Here is a 15476-nt window from a genome sequence, read left to right on the forward strand (position 1 = left end):
AATTAGGTAACCTAGAGAGATGCTTAATTAGGTGCTATAAATAAAACGCTTCCTTAGGGCAATGCATGGTTAAAAAAAACACAAAAAAGCTGAGAGGGTATAATAAAGACAACTTACTTGGCAAGTACTTACAATTGCTTTAGAACCAACAACATTGATATGTGAATTTCATATTCTTATTTACTGAAATTCACCAAATCTAGATGACATCAGTTGTAAGGTTCATTCCAATTTCAGAGATGTTAGCTGATAGGGAAAAAAAGTCCATCTTATGAAAAATGTCTTTTGATCAGGAGGCACTTTTGTCATCCTGGCCCCTGTAAACACCTTTCTTTGATATTGTAAACAATAGAATTATACTGCTTGGAGAATGCTACTTTGCTTATTCTTGTCCTTAATTCAGAAAGGATTCCTTATGAGATCATACAAATTGTATGGACCATGCTACGAAGCCGAGTCAGGGGCGATCAAAAGTTGCAAAGCACATGACTTGTGTATAAAGTATTATGCCTCACCAGTGGGAGGATGGGTCCCTCCCAGTCCATGGATCACTCTCTTTCCTTCTGTAATACTGATTGGTTACATTTCCAGGAACCAGCAACAGATCTAGAACCCTGAGTTTCCAATCAACTTTAACATCTTAAGGTTGGGGAAGAGACAAAGTGGGACTGTCTCCCTGGTGTCTTCTTAACCCATAGAGGTTAATGTCTTGTCAGGGAGGGGACCTGGACACTTACTGCTCAGTGGGAGTTCAGTGTTTGGTTGGAATGAGAAATTATAATGGATCAGATGCTCTGGTTCTCCTAATTGCCTCCGTGACGGCCTCCACCATTTTATTCATATAAGCTTGGGGACTCCTTGTCTACTTGGTGATTGGCATTTAGTTCCCACAGATGGAGGTGAGAGGGACACTGAGCTAGAAAGACTAAATGTTTATACCTGGTTGGTACATGTAGACCTTAGAACACCAACTTTTTCAGACTATTCTTAACAAACCATAATAAGTACACAGTACATTACTTGTCAACACTATTCTGAAAAAGTTAATGCATATGGATAAGAAAGACGAGACAAGTAAGACTGTCTTTGTCTTATTCCATGGCTAGAGCTTTCCTTTAGGAAGGAAATTTTTTAGGAAGGAAGCAGAGAGCCAATGTTTTGGATGTCTATATGACTAGATGTCTTAGCACCTTTCAATTTACCATTTTGTGTAATAAAATAAACATTTTGGGTGATAGTAACTAAACATATTAGATTACATATTTGTATAGGTCTAATAGCTTTGCCACTGAAGTCAAATTAAAATCTATTCTGTATTTTACCAGGAGAAAGAGCTAAAAACCTATATTCTGATCTATTTCTGAAATGGTTAAAGCATTGCTCTGGACCATAAAACCAGGACCGTGGTTTGGAAACAATCTTTGATATTATCTTAAAATCTTCAAAACAAAATGCAAGTGTGGCCGTATTTTTATTTTTTTTAGCTGATCTGCCGTACATGTATTTTAGTGTCTGTCTGATTGCGCTCAGATGTGGGTAAGCAGCGGGGAGGAAAAAATAATGTTTCTTTACTCTGTGGATAAAAAGACTTCAAATTACGTGCATCTCACATACTTTGGTAATCTGCCCCACATTCTACAGCATGATGTGGGCTAGATACTGCTAATTTGGTGTTTATTTCTTGGGGGAAAACAAACTTTGAAGAGAATGCTGCTACAGATAGGTGGTAATGTCGGAGCTGTGCGAAGAGAAATTGATAACTCTCAATAAAGACCTCAAGGAGATTTAATCACAGTTATGGTGGCTCCCCCATGAACAATTGATTTGGGGAATCCCAAATTGTGTCCTCCCTGGCCATTATTGAGACATCAGCATTCACTCTCATTTTTTTTTTCAAATGAAAGCAACTGAACTAGGAGGTACCATGTAGGCACCAAAGAACTAAGCAAGGACTTTCATATATTCATACTAAAGTCTTTGTAAGGAAGTTGAGAGAGAGAGAGAGAGAGTGCAAGAGAGAGAATCCCAAGCAGGCTGCATGCTGTCAATGCAGAGTCTGATGTGGGGTTCAAACCCATGAACTGAGAGATCATGACCTGTAGCTGAGATCAAAAGTTAATTGACTGACTGAGCCACCCAGGCATCCCATCTCTTCTTCTTATTCTTTTTTTTAAAATGGCTGCACAATGTTTCATGATATGGATATATCACAGTTAAGTCAATCATTCCCTATTGGTGGTTCTTTTCCCCCATGTATTTTCATGGCAATAAATGAATGAATGAATGTATATATATATATATTTATCTATATATATATCTATATCTATATATATATACATATCTATCTATATATATTTAGATAGATATGTATATATAAAATGATAAGCGATGCTTTCCTCTGGGCTAGATGGATTGCTGGGTTGGAAACTTCAAATATTTTTAATTTTAATAAGTGGTTTAAGATTACTTTCCAAAAAAGCATGTTTTAGTTCACAATTTTACATGTTTACAATTTTAAAGCATGTTTTAGTTCATTAATTTACATTAGAGTAGATATAAAGTTCTAAATACTTGCACTTCATTGTGGGACCCATGGACCAGAAGCTTTGGCATCACCTGGGAGCTTGTTAGAAATGCAGAACCTTAGTCTTCCTCAGATTTACTGAATCAGAATCTGCATCTTAGTAACATCCCAGGTGATTCATACATATTTTACCATATGAAAATCACAGATTTTTTTAATATTCATTTATTTATTTTTGAGGGAAGGATGGGCAGACAGAAAGGGACAGAGAGAATTCCAAGCAGAATTCTGACGTGGGGCTCAAACCCATGAACCATGAGATCATGACCTGAGCCGAAATCAAGAGTCAGATGCTTAACCGACTGAGCCACCCAGGCACCCCTGAAAATCACAGTTTTAAATCACTTGCAATCTGTGTTAAATTGGAAGGGGTATCTATTTACAAATATTTTCTTTGGGAGGATAATTAAGAAATTAGTAATAGTAGTTGACTGTTGAGTGTAGCCCGATGGGACTGGCAGACAGGACTGGGATGGAAACTTGCTTTTCACCATAAATTTGTGCAATCTTGGAGCTTCTCCATGTGCAGGTACTATCTATTTAGACAAGTCTTAAGAGCAACTTCTTGCAAAGATAACAATTCCTTTGCATTCTCAAATCTCCAGGGAGATAGCAGCTCTGTGACTCCATGGGTACTCCACACACACTACTGCTGATTTCGTCATGTTGATGTACTCTGGTTTAAGAAGCATGGTGGGAAAGGAAAATTCTCCAAGCCACATAGCTTGTTTTTTGAGGATATGAGAATGTAATGATGTCACTGGGGTTTCTCTGCGGAGGGAGCATTTGACAGAGCAGGTAGAGTGAGTCAGTGTCATAGCACCTTCACGCTTTTTCTGCAAATCCCCCTAGTTGGAACTGTGATCATCATCCCAGTGTTAATTTTGCAATGATATATGATTTCCCAACACCAGAACACTGCATTAAAAATGTTACAACTGATTTAACTTCTTCGTATATGAGAGTTCCCCGGTTTCTTGTGAATCAGAGAGCTAACAAGCAGGTGTTTCAGGGTATATGCTGGATCTGCTGATACCAAGAGGAGAGAGATTGAAGGAGGAGAGTAGCCAGCTCTGACTTCTAAAGTTGAAAATGGAGCCTCCCCACGACCGTGATGGTCCTGGAAATCTTCCTGGGGCAAGAATCCCCCTCTACCTCGGTGATCCATTGCATACGCAACTTAATCATAGGAAACATATTTTTTTAAGTTTATGTATTTATGTTGAGACAGAGAGAGAGAGGGAGAGAGAGCAGAGGTGGGGCTGAGAGAGAGGAAGAGAAAGAGTCCCAAGCAGGCTCCATGCTTAGCACAGAGCCCGACATGGGGCTCAGTCTCACCACTGTGACATCACCACCTGAGCCACTCAAGTGTGCCAATCGTAGGAAACATTTCACGCAGGCGAAATTGAAAATATATGGAAGCTCTACACAGGCTCTGAAGGTTAAATTACATAAATGTTTTTGTTCTTTCTATTTTGAAGTTTATTTACCTATTTTGAGGGGGAGAAAGAGCATGTGCACATAAGCTAGGGAGGGGCAGAGAGAGAGAAGGAAAGAGAGAATCCCAGGCAGGCTCTGTGCTGAAGGCAGATGAATCATGAACCCACGAATCATGAACCCACGAATCATAATACTATGACCTGAACTGAAATCAAGAGCCAGACACCTCCCTGACTGAGTCACTCAGGCGCCCCCATGAATCTTTTAAATCTGATTTCTCCAGGTATCACCACCTTATAGGGTCCAAAGGACTTTATGTTATGTTCTTTGGCCCCTGAACCTACCCACTCCCTCAGGATCACTGGCATCCTGAAAAATGTTGCACAATTATTTGAGGGAGTCTTTGGGAATATTGAGATAGTTCTTATATGTGCTCACAAACAAATGAGGCCACCCAGCAAAGAATCTGCCATTTCTTACTTTTCACGAGCTTTGCCCCTTACCTCTGCATATCACTGCTCCTGCCAGGAATGTTTTTCCTCCACAGAGTATCTTTCTCCTAGGGGATATCTGTCACCAGCTGCATCTGGGACTCTGGAGTCCTAGGGTGTATGTGGAGAGGTGGTAGAGGAGATTGAAGCCATGTGGCATTTTAGACAGGAGGAAAGAACTTTTTTTTTGGTGGCATTCTCTTTTATTTAATTAATTTTTTAAAAAAAAATAAGGTTTACTTATTTTTGAGAGAACGAGAGAGCACAAGTGGGGGAGGGGCAGAGAGAGAGGGAGACACAGAACCTGAAGCAGGATCCAGGCTCCGAGCCATCAGCACAGAGCCCAAGGCGGGGCTCTAACCCACGAACGGCGAGATCATGATCTGAGCTGAAGTTGGACACTTAACTGAGCCACTCAGGTGCCCCTGGTAGCATTGTCTTTTAGAGGCTCCGTGTCCCAGGGTTTTAGTGAAACAGCCCTTTTAGCATTTACTTACAGTCTTCTCTTTCCTGAGGCCATAGGCACTAGAGGGCTTTGCCAGATGACAAATCCAAGTGTCTGAATGCACATTGTGGCCATGTCATTGTTACTGAATCTAGCTATTCTTGCTCCTAGACTCAAGATACATTTTATCTCAGGATTCTGGGGATTCTGGGGATTCTGGGGATTCTGACTTCCAGATAAAGTTTCTGTTGGGGTCCCTGCTACACTCTCAGCAGAAACTTTAGGGTCATAAGAAATAATAACTTATTGACTGGACTTCTCTGGGCCCTATTACCTAAACAAAAGCATTTCATGGTTAAGCGGATATCATCTACTCAACTCTTGAGGGGCTTCCAGGGACAGAGGCCCAGCCAGTTGTTTGGTTATTTGCCCCATGGTAAGGCTAGTCCTACCTAGTTTTTAGCCATTTCTTGCTGTCTCTAGTGTGGAAACAGATCAGTTGTATCCTATGCAGGAGACAGCAGCACACTTTGCCTCACAGGGAAGTTGAAGGAGATTGTTTTCCATTCTCAGGTCCCATGATGCCCCAGAACTGTGGCCCATGTGCAGCTCAGCTGTGAGGTTGTTTGGTGCTGGTGGGCAGGGTTGGGGAACTAGAGGATGGGAGGAACAAGGGGAGTGCCTTCACCCAGAGCACCCCTAGAAAGCGTAACAATGGTTTTCAAAAGGTACATTTATTTTCCTAAGTATAATTTTATTTCCCCCAAGAATAAAGGGAATGTGATGGTAGCCATAAAAGGGAACAGTGTGGGCATGGGGATATATCTTCTCACCATGTTCTTCTGTCTCTGGGAATTCCTATTAGAAGAAGGGAGAACCTTATAAAGTGAGCTCACAACCAATTTGAAAATAGATCCATCAGCTGTGGTTTCCAGAACAATAGTTTGATCACAACTGATATGTGAGTTGCTAGTAATCACATCTTCAGTGGCCTTGCCATGTTCTTAGTCATAGAGGGAGGGATGGCTACAGGAAGTTATGCCGACTTTTCGATTTCAACTTAGCCTTGCCGGTGAAATTGAGAGTTAGGTGAAATTTCCATTGTTAGACAACCACCTAATGCAAAGGAATGTGTGGACAAATACATTGACAGGTTGTGTGATGTTTGTGTGCTTATTTTTAGACCTGTCCTAGGTTACCACTTCCAGGATTCTTCAAGGCTTAGCCTCATCCCATGCACGTGTTTAATATCTCTCTTCTACCCTCCCATGTCTAGCATGGGTGGGAGATGCAGGCAATAAGACAACAGGCTGTAGAGGGGGTTGTACCTCTGATCTTGGTCAAGCTGTGTACCCCCAGCGCCATGGTGGGGGGCTCAAATGCTTGGCAGCCCAGGAATTGCAGAGCAATGGCTGGAGAATGCGGACCACAGATTGCCTTCCTTCTTCAGATTATTTTATTTTTTCATCCACATGGTTTGAATGTTCAGATATGCTGAGTGAAGCCACATCAAATCGGCTGAACATGATTGGGCAGTTTGTGCACTGCAAAAATGCAACCAGTTGAGAGGGAAATGGGGGCTGAACTGTATTCACTAATCTGTTGTGTCCTGCCATGTGCTGTATGAGTCTGAAGGAAGGGACGTCTCCCAGAGGGGGTGTCTTGATGGGAGTCACACAAGGTGTCGTATGAGCTAGTTGTGGCCCTGTATACATGGTTTAAACTGTGAAGCAATGGGTTTGGATTTGGCAGCCTCTACTCTTGCTGCCACAACTGCCCTCTGACTTGCTTGGAATGACCCGCTTTGGGAAACCTGACTGTGGAAAGTGGATAGGCAGTGGGCCACATATAAGGCCCATGAATATTATTTGTTTGGTATTGCAGAACTGGCCCACACATGTTTTAAAATGTTTGAATTAGTTGTCAATATTTCCAGTTTAAGTTTGCATAAGGATCAGAATTTCTGGCTTTCCACAGTACTGTCAGGTAACATTGGGCAGCAGCCAGGTCATGTGGGACAGTCCTCAGCGAGCCCTCTGGCCTTTCTACCACTAGCGATGAAGGTTGTGTTTGTCATAGTCCATGTGCTCTATTTTCTTGTAGTAGAATTAAGAGAAAGTGAAATCTATCCTTTGCTCTTTTTTTTTAATTTTTATTTTTAACGTTTCTTCATTTTTGAGAGACCGAGAGAGACAGGGCATGAGTGGGGAAAAGGCAGAAAGAGAGGGAGACACAGAATCCAAAGCAGGCTCCATCCAGGCTCCGAGTTGTCAGCACAGAGCCCGACGTGGGGCTTGGACCCATGAACCGTGAGATCATGACCTGAGCCGAGGTCGGACACTTAACCGACTGAGCCACCCAGGTGCCCCAGTGTGTGCTCTTTTAAAAGTGAGAAAATTTGGGGCACCTGGGTGGCTCAGTCGGTTGAGCAGCCGACTTCGGCTCAGGTCATGATCTCACGGTCCGTGAGTTTGAGCCCCGCGTCAGGCTCTGTGCTGACAGCTCAGAGCCTGGAGACTGTTTCAGATCCTGTGTCTCCCTCTCTCTGATCCTCCCCTGTTCATGCTCTGTCTCTCTCTGTCTCAAAAATAAATAAACGTTAAAAAAAATTAAAAAAAAAAATAAAAGTGAGAAAATTAAAGATAGACTGAGAAGACAATTTTTTCAAGAAATCGGATCCGGTACCATATTTTTCAAATGTCTGCCGAGGTCCTCTAGCATTTGTGTTTGCAGCCTGTATTCTCATGTCAGATTGTCTCAGCATCATGCAGTCAAGAAAACTGGAGAAATTCATTTAGAGCACATGCTCCTTCATTTGGCCACGAAATTAAGCTATTCGCCTGACAGAAGAGCCTTGATTTATCATGATGCCTCTACAGGAGAGGGCTCAGGAGGGGAAGAGTGTTCTGGAGGTTCATTCCTTTCACTGTCCTTGGTCTAAAGTGTTTGTCAGGAGAAAGGGTTTCGACCCTTCCCACTGAGTTGGGGGTGGGGTGGGGGGAGCGGCAGTAGACAGTCAGTGGACCACGCCTCAGGTCGAGATGTTATAATCAGATTTATGGAGATCCGAATGCGGGGGAGGAAAGACAGTGAAATTGGTGACATAGGCAAGGCAAGCCAGGAGACCACAAAAATGTCAGGTATGTAAATGGGTGGAGTCATCTTTCATAAGCCAAGGCCCCTGATGTCAAAATTCCTTTAGTCCGGAGGCAATGTGCAAGGGCAGAGAGTTCAAGAGACCAGTTCTTAGCTGAAGGAAGCTCCGAGGGACTTATTCACATGACTATATCTTATGATTCCTGTACCTGATCCACAGGCCAGAGAGAAGCAGTGCAGTTGGAGGGTTAGGGGCAAAGACTCTGGAGGCAGATCTCTTCCTTCCCTGGTAGAAATCCTCGCTTCTTAGCAGCCATGTGAGTTGGGAGAGCTCCTTAACCCTTCACACCTCAGCAGTGAGAATAGCAATAGATCTAACTTAGGAGTTGTCTGTAGATGAGAATTAAATGAGTCAGTTCATATAAAGTGCTTAGTGGCCAGCAGGTGTCCAATACCCAGGAAGCATTTATTACTACCTGCTTGCTAGCTCTCCCTCCTACCTTAGGAAAATGCAATATTTAGAAATGTGGTTATCAGCTTGGAGGAAATTGCTCTCTATAAGAAGTAACAGAAGCACAGTTTTATAAGTGGCACCTTGGCAAATTGTAAAGGAACCTTCCAAACAATCCCACTGGCATAGTGGGTAAACTGCCCTCAACGGGCAGCTAAATTCAGGAAGAAATCATAAAGGTCTCCTGTAGCATGAGAAAGCTAAGAGAGGTCTTCCGATGCAGGGCCCTCTTCCTGTAGATTCTTTTGCAAGGAGCCTGGTGGCAAAGGCTCTCCTTGACTTACAGGGACTATACCATGAAATGGGCTCAAACGGTGAAACTAGTGGGAGAGAAGTAAGCCCTCAGCCTTCGAGCGCATAGTGAGGTCTGCCGCGTGCGAGAAGGATGTTGTGGTTTCAGCCTGGTTTGTGGGGGCACAGCAAGGTGAGGCTGTTTCAGACAGTGCTCAGTGTCGCTGTCTCCCTGTGGTTAGCATGAAATGAGCAAAGACAAAACAGCGTTTTGCTTGGAGCTCAAGCACTCAGGGCGCTGCTTTGAGCCCAGGGTGGCCCTTTTGGGGCTTTAAAATGCAGCCACAAGACTCTAGTGGCATCTCTTTCCAGATTTGTTTTCACACAGGCTTAAAAACAAAATTTCATGCCGTTCTTATGCTAAGAATCTGAGAGTGAATGTGCTCATCTATTTGTTTATCTGTGGCTCAACAGAATCTTTGGTGACGCCTCTAGTAACAGAGGATGCCCTCTTAAGTCTGTGTTAGAGAACATGAGAACTATTATGGGTTGAAGGAGCTACTCCAGTAAGCAATATAAATTCATTATTAAGTCAAATATGCCAGTAAAATAGGAGAGGAGACAGACTGAGTTGAAAAAGGTGTTGGGGCACAGTTAGGGCCCTTTGTTTAGATAAGATGGGTAGGGTGTGGGGGAGGGGTTTAGATGGAGCCCCGCCAGTGGGGTTGCTGGGCTAACCTGTTCAGGGTTACACCAGGCTCTGGACCCTCAGAGGAACTGATTAAGACAGCATTCTTGTTTCTCATTAGCGTCTATGTGTCAGTCAGCCTCTAGCAGTTGTACCCTGATGTCACTCAACCGGTCTTCTCCAGAGCTGCAGAGACCCTTTCGGGGAGGAGGAAAATGACACTCTTACCACTTCCCTACACACACTCTCTCTCACACACAAATAATCCTAAAAAATGAGATCAATTCTCTCAACAGATCCAGTAAGGGGTGAATATGATTATAGGAACATCTTTATTCTAAAAAGCTGCCCTCACCTTTTAGGATTTCTAGTAAAAGGAGACATCCATCTTCACTCCTTACTCCATTCCATTTTTATTTAGTGTCTAGTAAGTATCAGAGGCTATGTTGAGTGAAGCTGTATGAAGCCGAGTGTGAGAAAAAGATGATTAGTATAGAGTCAAGTACTAAAGAACATTCTAAGAGGTGTGGAATTTATTTGAAAGCAATGAGTCAGAGGGAAGGTTTTTAAAGCAAAAGTGTGACCTGCTTAAGCAGTTTCAGGAAGATTATTTTGGGAGTAGTGCAGAGGCTGGGTTGGGGTAGAAAAAGGGAAGATGTGGAAGGTACAGAAAGAGGATCAACTGAGAGCTATTCAAGAGTCTAGAAAGATTTTCAGGGCTTTTGAAATTGGGTGGCTGTTGAAATTGAAAGGAGAGGACAGATCTGAGAGACGTTTATAAGGAGTAATGAGATTTGGGTGTAAAGGGAGAGAGATCATGAGGAAGCAAGGACTTGGTCCAAGTGTCAGAGTGTCAGAGACAGAACTGCAGGTGTTGCCATTGATGGAGAATGGGAAGTTCTCTTCTCAGAGAACCTCAGAGATGGATGGGGCCATAAAGCCATCCTGCCAAAGGCCTCATGTCTGTATCTCGTCTTCTCCCACTGTAATCCTCCTTTAGGGAGCAATTGGCTGGTTTGGACAGGGTAACAGCTAAGTGGCTGGAGTATGGTATTGAGCTCCGCAGGTAGGGCTTCTAGTGCATGTGTGCCCTAAAGAAAGATGAGATCCATACACGATGAAGACCAAGCTGAAAAGGCTTCAGGAGAATGGAAGTTGGGATAGCAGAGCTGACAAGCTGATTCAGTAGAGACAGAATTGCAGTAGGAGCAGGACAAGGGGTAAAGTTCTGAAGTCCCATCGTGGCAGCCAACTGTCCTGCCACATGGCACTCTGCCTCTGTCAGAATACTTCTGGCAACAGGGAGCCTGTATCTTCGGTCATGCTGCAATGTTTACTGGTGTTGGTTTACCCCTGGGGACCATAGAGAGCACTCCTCTGTCCCATAGGTTGGAAGCTTCTCTACTCAAGCTTAAGGCTAAGGGGTTTGAATTTCCTCACTTATGAATAAAAAAAATCAGTTCCTCTGCGTATATAAAGTATGCATATATTCAAGCGTGTGGCCGGGAACTGCACACAGAATTGCAGCTGAGGTCTGACCACCACAGATCAGAGGAAAATCAGCATCTCCCTTACAACCACTGATGCCCTGAGGGCACTGGATTCTTCAGGGGCCGCATTACACAGCAAATTAGAGTCAAATTTACTTTGAACAAAACCCTTTGTTTTTATTTTTAAATACAGCTAAGCCATACTTCCTCCATCCTGTGCTTGTGCAATGGGTGATTTTGTACACAAGTTGAGCAAACTGGGGAAGAGGATGGCTTTTGGTGTTAATATTGAGTTCCTAGTCTGTCTGTTATTTACCAGCTGTGTGACTTCAGGCAAGTTAATGTTCTCTTTAAATGCCATCTTCACTATATGGAAATGGCAATACTAAGAGTACCTAACTCAGAGTTGTAAACACTGAGACAGTGCTTGTAAAGCTCTCAGCACAGTGCCTGCCTCATAGTAAACCCTCAAAAAGAGCAGCTATTATTGTGTATAGTCACCTATTATTAGTACCTCAACCTTGTTATTGGGTCCTCTTTCTCTTATCAAACATAATTTAATTCAAATCTCTTCCAACATTGCATCAACCATAATTCTAGGTCGCCTGGATCCTACATCCCTGTTTGAATTTCTTTGTTGATGTTTTGTATCACAGAGATCAGTAAGACAGACATGGGCATTAGTTCCCATAGCTAACAATCTCTTGAGGAGAGAGGTAATGAATAATTTGTGTGACGAATCTTTTGTGCCCCTCCACTGGTTCCAGACTCAGTTGTCCTTGCATTTAGTACATATTTGTTTCCTTTGTTCCCAAGGAAATCATGAATAATCCTGTAAACATCACATGATACCCAGAAGACAGCCCTAGGATAAGAGACTTCCATGTCACAAAGGCAATAGCTGGAGGTCACAGTAATATTCAGTGCAATCAAAATGATTTCAAGATAGTGAGGCATTCCCTAAAATTATAAGACTTGAAAGGCCCTTGAGTGGATGAGTTCTGGAACATTCTTCCTTTGTCTGGGAGAATCCCATGCAACCTCTTGTTTCAGCGTGAAGTTGCATGCCTTGCCTGCTCCAGGACCTGTGTGGGAGAGCTCCTTTTTCGGCTCTGGGTCATGCCCAGTCACAACATCTGCTTAGTCTTGATGATGGTTAACAGATTGTGACATGGTAGCAAATACCCACCAGGGAGAACTTTCATGTGGTGGTTGTCCTGCCTACTGCTTAGATGAGTCAATGGGCCTCAGGAGGGAGATTCTGCAATTTCCTCATTTAACAATGCTGTGCAAGAACATTAGGACAGCAAGGGATAGTGTCAGCTCTGCTTTTAATTTTTTTCTATTGGAAAATAGTGCTGCCTTGTCTTGTTCAATCCTTGACTAAATGTAGATTAGTTTACTGCCTGTGACCTCATCATGATATTTTATTTATTTGAGCTCAATTTTCAAATATTCCTCTCCTTCCTTCTCTAGAAAAACTAGAATTATCTGGTAATGATCAAAACTGCATGTGAACTGGCTAAGTTGAAATTTGGAAATCTCTGGCAGAGTTTCTACCACATCTCTGTACTTCTGGGTCACCACCTTCCATAATTTTAAAGACAAAGATTCTGGTAGTGGAGCCCACAAGAAGGAAATTAAGGAAACATGTCACTGTCCAGAAATAGAATATAAATCTTACTGACAATAGAAATTGTCTTCGGCTTGCTCACCATTCATGGTGATCAATCTAAATGTGATATTTCCACCCATTTTGCACAAATATATCAATACAACTTAAAGTTGGCTATAATTTTAGTCTTAGGTTCTGGAGCATAGCAATAAAGAATACAAGAGAAATCTCTGGCTTCATTGAACTTACAGCCTAGTGGAGTGACAGGCAAACAAAAGAGTAAACATGTAGTTTGTCAGATGTAAATAAGTACAATGGAAAAAAAAATTGTGTTGGGATGTGGCTTATTTCTATTTTGTATTACCTGTTGAGGGAAGGCCTTAGTGACAAAGTGTCATTTAAATAGGCACCTAAAGGAAGTGAGGGGACAAGCCACACAGGTTGGGAGAAAGTCATTCTAGGCAGTGAAAAAAGTATATGCAAAAGTCCTGAGACAGAAGTGTTCTGGTGTGTTCTAGGATCAACGAGGTGGATTTGTCACTTAAGTGCTCCACTCCACTTAAGTAGAGTGGGCAAGGGGCAAAATAGCAAGAGATGAGATCAGAGAGGTAGCAAGGGGTAAGCTCAGGGTGAGGACTTGGGCTGGATGCTGCACGAAATGGGATGCTGACAGAGGGTTGGAGTGAGGGGTGACATGACCTCACCTGCATCATGAAAGGTTCCCTCTGTTGGCTTGGACATGTGGAGTTTGTGACGACTGTGAGTGATCAATATGGTAATCAAATGGACAGTAAGAGCAAAGTTTGGATTCCAGGGCACCGGTGAGAAGAATACAAATTTCTGTGTTAGTCTCTGTAATACCCGCAAAGTAATGGAAATGGATGAGTCATTCAGGGACTGACTTTAGATGGAGAAGGCAGAGTTCTGAGGCCCTTCAACTTGGAGGTTGAGTAAAAGAGGAGCATCCAGCAGCCACAGAGGCTCAGAAGGAGCAGTCAGGGGGGACAAAGACTAAGAAGGGGTTTCAGAGAAGGCCCACCACTGAGAAGACGCCATCACTCACTTAAAAAGAAAACATTTTCTTGAAATAAGTATCATTGAATTTGAGTCACTAATATATACAAGGAAAAAGATATAATGGTGTGAGTAGATTCATCTACATAGGAAATATTATATTCTATTAGGAAAGGATTAGAAATAGATGCGAGTAGCATGGCTGTACCAGCAGCTGATGATGCAGCCATCTCTTCAGCTTGTGTGGGATGAACCTTGGAATTTTACTGCACGTGGAGCCAGAACCACAAAATGTACATATCAGAACTTCCCTGATGTGGAGATTCAGGGGAATTTCCACTATATTTGCCTAATGTACATACTTCTTACAGCGATTTTTCATGACTTATGTGTGTGTTTATTTTTGAACGCATTGTTCTGGTGTCTTCTATTTTCAGAATCACGTCAAAATGCATTCCTTCTTACTTTGTATTTTTGCTCTGTACTTAAGGTTTATTATAGAATATTCTCCCAGTTAAGGAAGGCCCCCTTTTCATTGCCCCTAATAACCAGGTCTAAGTCATTTCTATACTTACAATGACAACATATATCACAACCATGTTTACATTTTATGTTTGGAAGATTCATTGCCAAGTAATAAAAATCACACTCTTATTTTCATTTCTTTTCCTCTGTAAGTCTCGAAGGAGATCTCTCTCCATCACTTCCTTGTACAAGCTCACTCCTTTGGAGAATTATTTTAATATCCTAAGGGAAGAGATTAAAAGAGAAGTAAGAGACATTAATAAGTGATTTAGGATTAAAGATCATGTAATATATGGCAGCTTAAACAATAAGTTGTTTTTATTTCGATATTTTTCTTTAAGAAAATGGTTCTCTATTTAGTTGAAATCTCACCCTGCAACTTGCTGGTTGTACCCTTGGAAAGATATCAAAGATCTTGGAGCCTCCGTTTCCTAATCTAATAATGACTGGAATTGTCACATTAGATTAAGTAACATTTATAAAAAGTAACTTACACAGTTTGGCACCTAATGAACAAGCCTAAGTGTTACTTCCTTAATCATGAAAAAAACATATTCATTTACTATTAATGAAAAATTCTAATGCCAGATCAACCATATCTACAGATTTACAGAATTTTAGATGAGTGGATTATTTTGAGGGGAGACTTTTACATTTCTCCGTGTTTTTTTTTTAATATTAGGAATAAATCGATCTGTTTTTTGTCCATTTAAAATAGCAGTGTCTTACATTTTAGATCACAGTCATTGAAAAAAATAAATGTAAAATACCATCAAAATGTAGAAGGGATACAAACATGTGTGAAAAATGTAGAGTTATATTTATGCAGTTTCTTTTCTTTCCCTCACAGATTTAGGGAAATGTTCTAAGAATGTAACTTTCTTTTCTCCAGAGCTGAGTTCCAAAGGTTTCAATTTGACTGAGGTCATTTTACTCAAGAAGACAGGAGTTAGTTCACTATCTGAGCTGACCCCTGCTGAGTGACACACATACTGCTTATTTTCAGTCACTGCCAGGAATCATAGTGAATCATTTTCTGGTGAGACCTTGTTTTTTGAAAATGCAGATTTCCTACAGACAGAGGTCAAACTCAAGTGAAGTGAAAAAGAACAGCTGCTCCCCATTGTTAATACTACGTGTTCTTTGACTAGAGAGTATTTACACTAATACTGACTGCTGACTGTTCACTTGGGGATTAAAGAGTGAGAGCTGCCCTGTGATCACCTGACACTCTGCAGCATGGAGAACATCATCAACTTCAGATGTTTAAATCAGCCCCGGCTAAGTTTGCAGTTGAAGTCAGAGGCCATAATTTTCACTAGCAGTTAATGGAGGAAAGCTGAGAG

At 41.9% G+C, this 15476-nt stretch overlaps 1 protein-coding gene across 1 annotated transcript in view; it reads right to left on the reverse strand.

The window, feature by feature from the left end:
* Nucleotides 1-14200: 14200 nt before the first annotated feature.
* The window catches only part of LOC122494681 (sperm flagellar protein 2-like), a 189668-nt gene continuing 188392 nt past the window's right edge, over nucleotides 14201-15476 (reverse strand). Inside the window, exon 37 of the mRNA XM_043600038.1 lies at nucleotides 14201-14352. Within this exon, the coding sequence (XP_043455973.1) occupies nucleotides 14263-14352 (90 nt within the window). The 3' untranslated portion in view covers nucleotides 14201-14262. The remainder of the gene's footprint in view (nucleotides 14353-15476) is intronic.

Source organism: Prionailurus bengalensis, chromosome A1 (assembly GCF_016509475.1).
Source record: "Prionailurus bengalensis isolate Pbe53 chromosome A1, Fcat_Pben_1.1_paternal_pri, whole genome shotgun sequence".
NCBI lineage: Eukaryota > Metazoa > Chordata > Mammalia > Carnivora > Felidae > Prionailurus > Prionailurus bengalensis.